This window comes from Rhamphochromis longiceps, linkage group LG12 (assembly GCF_057381845.1).
Source record: "Rhamphochromis longiceps isolate RC_006_pf linkage group LG12, R_longiceps_female_GT1.1, whole genome shotgun sequence".
NCBI lineage: Eukaryota > Metazoa > Chordata > Actinopteri > Cichliformes > Cichlidae > Rhamphochromis > Rhamphochromis longiceps.
The window spans coordinates 626,806-637,272 of NC_140568.1; the positions used below are offsets into that span (position 1 = coordinate 626,806).

General features: G+C 39.4%; 1 protein-coding gene across 2 annotated transcripts; it reads left to right on the plus strand.

Annotated features, from left to right (window-relative positions):
- Positions 1 to 296: 296 nt before the first annotated feature.
- On the plus strand, positions 297 to 5,078 carry sub1b (SUB1 regulator of transcription b). 2 transcript variants are annotated; one of them, XM_085424257.1, is made up of 5 exons: positions 297 to 436; positions 2,491 to 2,563; positions 4,101 to 4,220; positions 4,474 to 4,582; positions 4,730 to 5,078. In XM_085424257.1, the coding sequence occupies exons 2-5, from the start codon at positions 2,495 to 2,497 to the stop codon at positions 4,807 to 4,809; spliced, it is 378 nt and encodes a 125-aa protein (XP_085280383.1). In that variant the 5' UTR covers positions 297 to 436; positions 2,491 to 2,494; the 3' UTR covers positions 4,810 to 5,078. The 2 variants fall into 2 exon arrangements, with proteins under 2 accessions (XP_085280383.1, XP_085280384.1); XM_085424258.1 differs by having other exon boundaries at positions 360 to 436; positions 2,494 to 2,563.
- The last annotated feature ends 5,389 nt before the right edge of the window (positions 5,079 to 10,467 follow it).

Genomic DNA, 10,467 nt, shown 5'->3' on the forward strand with positions numbered 1-10,467 from the left:
AAAGGGTGCTGGTCCAAACAGTCTTTGTTCAATTTAAACTAACAGCCAAATAAAAGAAATGGATCATCAGTGGAGCAATATATCTTAAAACAAACTGTTATCTGTGTCAGCCAAACATCCTGATGAACAGTTTGTTTTAAGGTCATGTTTAAAGTCCGGTTTCTTTACCAAAACCAAGAAGCTGAAACTGGAAATAGGTCGCATGTGCACTGAAGTCCCTGTGAAGGTGCTGCTTTTGTGCTTTTTCGTGGGTTAAAATACACGACGGGCGCCTTTTGTACAGCAGGCGGCGCTGTGCGCTCACCCTACAGGAGTTTGCAGTGAGGACCCCGAGTGAAGAAGAGGAAGATGCGCGCCCTCGAAAACATTCTCGCGTTGGAAAAATCGGTTAGCTTTCCGCTTCCTGTCAAGAGATCCAGGCGCTCCGTCAGATAATGTAAGCATGAGCCGTTAGAATAGAAAATGTTGAAAACGCGTGTTTGTCGACTGTTGTTTGTACAGAGGAGCCGTTTGGTGCGATATAGACACTGCTGCACGACGCAGCTGAAGCATGCGACACAGCGCGTGAGCCTGCTCGGCTAACTGCAGCCACGCGCTTCAGATAACGTTTAGCTTGTTAGCTAGCGGGTCCGAGGAGCCCGGTGCAGACGGCTGCTCGGCCGTAGGCCAGTTTCATAAGCAGGCTGGATTCTGATCTAGATTTTCCGGAGTGTCTGAAGGCAAACGCAAAAAATGTGCGTCGATGCCGTTTGTGGCTCTACAAGCGCCGCTGTAACCTTTCATGTTACTCTGCAGGTTACGTGCGAAGGCCAAATGAAGCCGCAGTATAAGAACTGGACCCAGACATTCGTCACAGTGAGAGGGCACCGTCCTCTGGTTCTTATTACGGTCTTTAAAATATATCCTGGCTGCTGTATTCAGTGCATGCTTCGGTTGCATTCAAGGGCCACAGAAAGCATTTACACTAGCCTCGGGTTGAAATTTGGACAACAGCAGTACACATGCGTGTGTCCCTGTAACACATCGGCGTTTGGCTTCATGCTTTTTGAGAACACACCAGCAGAGGCTTTTGTTCAGACTCGGAGATGGCAGCCTTGTGTTAGCCTTGTAAGCTTCAGCCCTACAGTAAGGAGCAGGCACTGGCAGCTTAAAGGTTTCACATGTAGTTGTGCAGTGCAAGTCTTCTGCTCTCCACGTTGTGTTGTGATCAAAGGGTGAAAACAACATTCTCAGCTGAAATCTGCATGATTTGTATTTTTGTGACCGCACACATGCTACGCTGCACTTTACGCATGAAGTATATTAGGAATGACTGTTCATCTGTGGCAGCTTCCACACCCACAGTATAAACAACAACTTATTGCAACTGCAGGGGAAAAAACGTATTTAAAATATGTAAAACATAGATCCTGTTCTTTGTTTTTTACAAAGAACAATTTAAATTGAAGATTGGATTTTTAGATTGGTTTTCCTTTCCCACAGGATGTTAGACTTTGTTTCCAAAGAACATTGTAGTGTGCTAAAGAGCCTCCTCTTATGGCTAAACTACTGTGGTGCGTGCCCAGGTATATTGAAGCCTGGCACGTTTTCATTGATTCTGGGTCACATGTGTCCTTCATTTCCATACTGGCTGTAAAGGCGAGGCAGAGCTTGTTTTAACGTTTTCAGTGTGCTCACTAGGGCTGTGCGATATGACCAAAATCTCATATCCTGATATAAGACATCTATTGTCCCGATAACGATATAAATCACAAAAATTTAACATTTTCTGTAAATTCTGTGAATCTCAGGCAGCTCGACTTGTGTGAAGTGTTTCCAGCTGGGCGTCGTGTAGCTGGAGTCGAGTGTTTTAACCGATGCATGAAACGACACATTTTTAGACATAAGTTGTAACGGCGCCGTTTCTTTGTGCGTATTTATTACACGGCGTGCTGCGGGGAAAAGCCTGTTCTAACGTTTGAGTCTAAGGTTTATTTTTTAGCACCTGGCGTCTTTTTTTGCTTCTCATCCGTAAATAATCTGCTCTTTCACGTGATTCAGTTTATTTTGAAAAGTCTCAACAGGATCTCGAGCTTTATTGTGAAAGGTTTATGTGGAACATAAACATGCGGACAGGCCATGGTGTTACTGTCGTTGTTGCTAACGACAACGCATAAAAACAGGTGCTTGTCCGTCCGTAGTGTGGTGATATTAAATATAAGACAAAGAGAGAACTTTAAGAAATTAATAATAACTACAGTGATATCAGAACCATGAAAAAAATATTACTGTAAACAGTTTATTTTGCGACACCACGAAACAAACGATAGCGTAAAATGAAACGATAGATGTTTTTATATCGTCATCTGATATATATCGTTATATCGAACAGCACTAGTGCTCACTGTGTGAGTTATTGTTATAGTTTAAGATCACTTTAAAACACGTTCCATGTTGCCTCAGGGTGTTAAGTTAAATATTAATACTGGATATTTTAAATCCCTGTTTCAGAAGAATGCCCAAATCAAAGGAAGTGCTGTCCTCCACATCTGGAAGTGACTCCGACAGTGAAGTGGAGACAAAGGTTTGTACTGTAACTCTGATTGTTGTGTCTTATGTCTTGAAATTAGCAGTCACATACATTAGTAAATGTATGTGACTTTTACTGTCGTCAAAGGCACAAAGCACATGTGGTTAAATGAATACAAAAGATTAGATTGGTAAACATCTCGACCTTTATGACAAAAAGGTAAAAATCTTGATGCTTAAGTGACAACCTCAGCTAGGAATGGGTAAACCCAGGGCTGTCACACCTGCGATGAAAAGCAGCTGTCTGTGCAATAAAGTGTTTTACGTACATAGCACTCATGCAACACCTTTGCAAGCCGCTTTGTTTTTCTGCTAAGACATGGTAGCTTGTAATTAGCCTTCAATTCTACGGCAACTCCCGCAGTTCCTTTGTGTTTGCTGCCAGTCCCCTGGCAGCATGTATGTGCAGGCGGATTGGAGCAAGTCAGTACTACGGAGAAGCAGCAAATCTGAGTGAATCAGACCATCGTTATGTCATGGGAAGCAAGATATTTAAGACAGATAATGAAAACGTCTTGAACTCCAACGCCCCCGTTACCAGCGGTTTCATGGACCGCAACGCCAGGTCTGTTACGTAAACGTGCACGTGTGGTTTCCACAGAAACGCTGGGATCTCTGCTAAAAGCTCATACAAACATTTCTGCAACCACCAAACGGCTAAAACAAACAAATAAAAGAGCATGTAAACAAATGGGAAGCAAAGTTACTGCTCCAGAGAATTTAAGGTGGCAGAGACTGATTTCACTGTGCAAAAACATTATGTATGTGTGCAGGTAACTCTTCAAAAACAATGAAAGCACAAACTGTTTTAGGCATGTAAATAAAGTTAAATCATTTCTGTGTTCAATACCTAAGAAATTCCAACTCTCACAGAGTCTAAGATGTGCCAAATTGTAGAACGTCTGGTCATCACTTAAAAACCTAAAACCTCTGTAACTTTGACCTGTTTCACCTCCGCAGCATAGATAACGTCCATATGTTGGTTCATGATTTTCTGCAGTGTATTGTCTTTGTTAGGCATTTTTAGGCAAATAAAAAAATCTTATCTTTCTGTTCCATCCTCAGTGACTTTTACACTGCAGCACCTGCTGTAATGTTCATGTCTGATGAACTCTCACAACTGTTTACTTTATGTTTAATACCAAGATCGTTTACACAGAGTTTGTAATTGTACAGAAACACTCGATTCATTTTGGAGCAGGAGCCCCAGAAATGACTCTCAGGGTTTAACAGGTAAAAAAAACAAACACCACATTTCATGCCCGTGCTACAGCGTTTTGGTCTGTGCTATAAAACTAACAACCTTTGTAGCATCAGTGCTATAAGCTAACAAACACACAGCCCTGGGTGGACCTGTTCATGAGTGCTCACACTTTAGTCTGTGCGGCATCACCTCGTTTGAAACCTTCCCAGTGAAATCATCACATTGGCTGACTGGTTTTCCTGTCCTTTTCTGGACCATAAATCAAATGTGCCTTTCAGTAATAGAGCTGCTAAGTTGTGATAAGTTGCTCAAAGTATTTGTTTTGAAGGCAAAGAGAAAGAAGCCAAGTGCCCCGGAGAAACCAGCCAAGAAAGCAAAGAGTGGAGAGAGCTCCAAGCCCGGGGGCTCGTCCAAGGGCAGCAGTAACGGTGATGACAACATGTTCCAGGTGGGTGCCACGTGTACTAGCTTTGTATTTTTGAGGTTGAAAAAATATATTTTATTATTATTATTGTCTTTATTATTTTTATTCCCCCTTTATTATTGACTTCTTTTAGATGTAAGCCCCAAATATGAGCATCTTATGTATATGTTTCTAAACCTTGGGAAAATTAACTTTGAATAGTAAAAATAATTTTAGGATATTTTGGATAAACAAACCCAGGAAGATGAAAACATGACAGTCACTTTACTTCTTGCAGATTGGAAAGATGAGGTATGTCAGTGTCAGAGACTTCAAGGGTAAAGTCCTCATCGACATCAGAGAGTACTGGATGAACCAAGATGGAGAGATGAAACCGGGGAAAAAAGGTAGTTACCAGAGTGAAGCAGCGGTGTTTTCATGATTAGGGTCAGTGGTAAAGATGAAGGACACGCTTATCTGAAGAAGTACGCTACGACTGGCTTATTGATGTTTTTACTGTCTTTTGCTTTAAACGCGGTTTTCATTTTCTTTAGGTATCTCCTTGAATCCCGAACAGTGGAACCAACTGAAGGACCAAATCTCGGAAATTGATGATGCCATTAAGAGAATATAAGCATTCCTTCCAGTGTTGAATCTGTTGAACTAACTGAATATGTTGGCTTTTGTAAAAAGAAGAAAAAAGCCTGGGATTGTTTTCTAACGGGTTTGTTTAATTTGTAGTTTATATATATGTAGTTGTCTGCATATTCTGGGTTTGTGTGTGTGAAACCTGTTTTTCAGCTATGGTAGTAACGGTGTGGGCGGAGAGTATGTGGTTATGGGTAGGGTACACCAATACAGTCATGTTTTTGTATTGTAGAATAAAAACAAAGACTAGCTTAATGTTTCAGTCAATGTGTAAGATCGTGTTCAGAACTGATCACGTGGATCGAACTCTTCATGTGTTTCTTTTTCATGTGCAGCTGGTAGGTCTCATCTCTGAAACCCAGCCTGGCTTGTTGTGTTTCACAGTGCTGTGCAAAAGTCTTGAGCCAAGTCTCAGTCCTGTTTCACACTTTGTTGTAATTGTTTAAATTGGTCTTGAGTTCTGCAGGCTTTCTGAGGGTGCCATCTTTTTCTTTGGACACTTACTGCATTTTCACTTCAGTCCTTGTATCTGTCCATTTTCAGAAGATCGTGTTTATGTTAAGCAGCGTAACACCGACCTATAAAAACCACCAACCTTGAGATCGACCACTGTTGTGTCTACACGTAACAACTCAGCAAAGAACCAGTTTGAGATGGTATCTTTAGGTTACTAACAGGCATTCACAAAAACACATCTGTACCATTACTTTAGCTGAATCAGTGAAAAATGCCATACTGGTTTGAGTGGTATGAAATAGTGTTTTTGCACCAACAAGGCGATGATCGGAAAACTTGCCATATTATAAAAGACGAAGTGGTAGGTTTAAAAACTGTCAGCAGATAAATCAGTATTTGAAAGTCACGTCTTTAAGAAACTGAAAGATGTCCAGCAGGGAACTGAAGAAACTTCTCAGATGAGAGGGGAAACTCTTCAAAAGAAGTCCAGACGCTTTTCTTTCCAAGCTCCTGGTTGACTGAGAAGCTTCACAGGCAGAAGGCTCCTGACATTAAACTGAAGCCTCATCAAGGGTGCAAGGCTGGCTGCTGAGGAAGGGACACCGATGGAAAGGGTGAGGTATGGGTTGTCTGGAGTTATGAATCCAGGTTTGACATGTTGGTTTGTACAGAAGAGGTGAGGAAGGAGGTTCAACTGTCTACAACCATCTGTAAAACAAAAACAGGCTGCATTTCAGTCTGCTGTTGGAGATGTGATCATTAATGAAATAATGAATGTAGAAGTATCATCAGATTAACTGCCAATGCAATGATGCTTGATTGGCAACGGCTTCATTTTTCAGCAGTGATGTCAAACACATGCCAACACAGTGAAACTAAGCTAAGGAAGAGCAGTGTCACTGATTGGTCCGCTCCACAGCCTGATGTCCACATCACTGAAGCAGTGATTATGTCGACAGAGAACATAACGGAGCAGCCCACCAGGGAGATAAGCAAGCACATGTTTCATATAAATGTAGTCTATAACTTAATTATTTACTTTAGTCCAAATAATTAAACATTTATGTTACATAAAATATGTGAACTTTGATTTATGTTCTGTATAGCTGGTATAATAAGTATGTAGCCCAGTAAGTATAAGTTCAAGGAAGCTACACAGGATGGTTCACTTACAAACACAAGTGTATATTTCACACTTTAAAAAAAAGAAGCAATAATTATATAATAATAAAGTGTCACATGCTTACATTAAAACAAAATCCCAGAATGCTGCACTGTGAACACAAAATTGTAAACTTCATTTTTCGTGATTTATTGGGTTGAGCCTGTGGGGTCCAGGTAAGATTTTCACCTATAAAAACTATTTGCCTCGCCTTTTTCTTTCAGTCTTTTCAGCACAATCTCACATGTCTCACCTTACAGTGATGTTTTTCATTGACATTCTGCATTAACACAATTGATCTGAAATCACACAAAAAACGGAGTAGGACAAATATGTCTGTGAGGGTTCTCAGTCATCCAGGTCAACTTAGTCTAAGGAGCTTCAGAGTAGGACAAAGTGACATTTTCTTACTGTAAAAATCACAAACATGTTCACGTAGACTACACAACACGTCCCACTAACACACTAAACGTCACAAATCTCTCACGTCTTAAAACGCACTGTCGGCTCTCTCTCTCGCTCGCTGCCATCACTCCCAAAACCTTCCACTCTACCTAAACAACCCAACCCCACATGTTGCCATATCATCTTTTGATTGGTCGACGTGGTACATTTTTCCACCAATAGGATAGAATGGTGTTTTTTTGTTTTGTTTTTTCCTGTTTTGCGCTGTCCTTTGAATATGATGATTTTACGTCTTCCCACACTAAACGTGACGATAGTATTCAGAAAAAAGCATCGAATATATTTTTCATCATAACTCTGGTTTTAGTGGCCTATCAATAAAATGTAAATGTATCAACCTGCCTCAGCACATTAGAGAGGCCCCGTCACTGTCCACTTTTAAAACGCGTCTTAAAACCCACTTTTACTCCTTGGCGTAAGACACAGTCTGACCCTGATTTTATTGGGTTTTTTTTTTTTTTCCTTTTTATTTTGTACTTTTTCCAATTTTATAGTACATGCAAACAAAAATATGAAAAAGGAACACAAAAGAAACAAACTAAAAGGAATAAAGGACACCTAATCTGTGGAAGAGAAAAACAACAACGAGGAGAGGTCCCTGCCTTATGGGGCTGGGTGAGTCTTACAGGCTATCCATTTTGTCCACTGTTTTCGGTGTTTGTCAGATTTCAGTCTCAAAGTGTGGGTCATTTTCTCCATTATATACATGTCCTCGATTACATCAGTCCATTCTTCCAATTTTAAAGGGTCACTTTTCAGCCAGTTTTTTGTTATTACCTTTTTGCTTGACAACAACATAATTTTAAACAAGTAATGGTCCTGCTTTGTTACATTTTCCCATATTCCAAAATACATTATTTGTGCCTCACACGGCACGTCATACCCCAGCACTTTCTTCATTGTTACTGCAATGCTTTCCCAGTAAGGTTTGATATTTTTACACTTCCAAAGCACGAGAATGATTGGCGTCCCAGTCTCCACATAATCTCCAGCATCGCTGGGGTGTTTTCAGCTGGTTGCTTTTGATATAAGGAGTAATAAAGAACCTAATCACATTTTTCCAGCCATATTCTCTCCATCGTCTAGAGCTGGTGGGATTATGCTGTGGGAGACATCGCCAGTCACCCTCTGACAACTCAAGATGTAATTCCGATTCCCACTTTTGTTATATAATGTTTCATTCCTATTCAAATTTTGCAGGCCGTTATATAATTTCGATAAAATTCTTGATGGAGGATTTTTATACGCACCTGTTATTATTTCTATTATATGGCTTCCTTCTCTCAAGAACTTCTTCCTAATTTCTGTATTGTAAAAATGTCTTAATTGAAAATACCTAAATAAATCAGATTTATCCAGTCTGAACTGTCTCTGTAGATTCTCAAAGGATTTGAATGTTGTCCCGTCTATTAATGTGCACATTGCTGTAATTCCTTTATTGACCCATTTTAAACATGAACTATCCCATTGTCCACTTTGGAATTTTCGAGAATATGCAGGCCAAATCAGCAATTTACAGTCTTCTATAATTCTATATGTCTTCACTATAATCCACCAGAGTTTAATAGTGAATTCAGTAATGAGATTTGCGTTCGTATATTCCGAGCAATAATTTATCTCGATATGCTTCCATTTTGAGGTGTAATCCGGTGAACACCAGTAAACAATATATCTCAGCTGGGCTGCATAGAAATATTCCTTGAAACTCGGGAGGGCAAGTCCTCCTTTTTCTTTTCTTAATTGGAGTATTTTAAATCTTATTCTTGGCTTTGTCCCTTTCCAAATAAATCTACTAACTAATTTATCCCATCTACCAAATTGTGCATCTGGTATATGGACTGGCAATGAAGTGAACAGATACAGTAGTCGAGGAAGCACATTCATTTTTATTACCTCTATTCTTGAGCTGAGGTCCATGACAAGTGGAGCCAATTTAATCAAATCTTTTTGGATTGTATTACTAATCTTTACATAATTTGCCTCGTATAGTGAACTTATTTCACTAGTTAGATAGATAGACACCTAAATATTTGATCTTATTTGAGTCCCATTTTAATTTATTTTCGTTTTGAATTGAATCTTTGGGGAAATAATTCAGACAAAGTACTTGAGTCTTTACGATATTTAGTTTATACCCTGAATTTTTGCCAAAATATTTTAATGCTTTAATCAACCGAGGAAAGGTCATGTCAGGATCCTGTAGGTATATAATTATACCATCAGCAAAGAGACCTATTCGTTGTTCAATTTTAGAAACTAAAACCCCTTTTAAGTCTGCACTTTTCCATATATACTGAGCCAAAGGCTCGATATACAGAGCAAAAAGGGCTGGACTCAGGCAGCAACCCTGCCTGGTTCCTCTGAAGAGCTCAAAACTGTCTGTCAGGTCCCCATTTATTTTCACTCTAGCCAATGGCCTGTGGTACAAGGATTGTATACACTCGATGAAGATACTGTTAAAGCCCATTCTTTTCAAAACAGCAAAAAGAAATATCCAAGAGACTCTATCAAAGGCCTTTTCAGCATCTAAGCTCACTAAGGCTGTTGGGATTTTCTCTTTATTAACTTCGTTAATTATATGCAATGTGCGTCGTATATTATCTTGTGTCTGTCACCCCTTAATGAACCCTGTCTGGTCTTCATCCACCATCTGGGAGAAACAGCTCTAAGCGTCTTGTGATTATGGATGTAAATAATTTATAATCCACATTTAAGATAGAGATTGGGCGATAAGAGTTACAGTTTTCCTTGTTTTTACCTTCTTTTGGTAAAAATTTATTGTTTTAAATGTAATTCTACTTATCATTTTATACTATTTTATTTTTTTGCTATTTGTGCTAATTAGATTATTTTAAATGTCATTTTAATTATCATCTTATTTTATTTACTTTTTTATCTTTATTTTATTTTTATTTTTTAACTTATTCAATGTGTCATTTCTGGCATGCCAAGTGTACAGCACTCTGTTCAGCTGGGAGTTGTTCTGAAAGTGCTACATAAATAAAATGCTTGCTTGCTAAAAACTGGCGCACACATTTATTTAATAAATAACATTGTCACATGCAAAGCTAGCCCAGCCAACACGCACATGTGGGGCCCGAATGGGGAGTAGCAGAGCTCATATTTATGGTCTACTTGGGTTACCCACCTGGGACGCAGCCATTTTTGTCCTCAGTCTCCATGGGGACCCATGGAGACTGAGGACCCCAAAAGAACCCCCCCCCCCCCAAGAAAAACCCCAAGTTTTTCACACCATCAGTATAGAATTTCATGAGCTTCCTCATGAGTTCAACTTGGTTTAGACTACAAACACCAAATCTTGCATTTCAGTTTTATCAGAGGTACCCATTCTCCAAGATTTAAAACAGCCTAAAGTGATACAAGTAAGCTAGAATTGAACTCACCTGTACAACAAAGTCAGTTTATCTTTGTATTGAGACTGATTCATACACAATTTTGAAACGCTGTGCTTCTTTGTAATATGACACATTTTTTTGTTTCCATGTTAACAAAAATGTCCACAGTACACAACAAATAGTGAAAATTAACAAGTCAATGTGA

What these genes read in the sequence shown, in the direction of transcription:
- sub1b (XM_085424257.1), top strand. Translation starts at nt 2,495, where the DNA reads ATGCCCAAATCAAAGGAAGTGCTGTCCTCCACATCTGGAAGTGACTCC. An exon ending in GTGATGACAACATGTTCCAG is followed by an intron (nt 4,221 to 4,473) that starts GTGGGTGCCACG and finishes TACTTCTTGCAG; the next exon opens with ATTGGAAAGATGAGGTATGT. An exon ending in GATGAAACCGGGGAAAAAAG is followed by an intron (nt 4,583 to 4,729) that starts GTAGTTACCAGA and finishes CATTTTCTTTAG; the next exon opens with GTATCTCCTTGAATCCCGAA.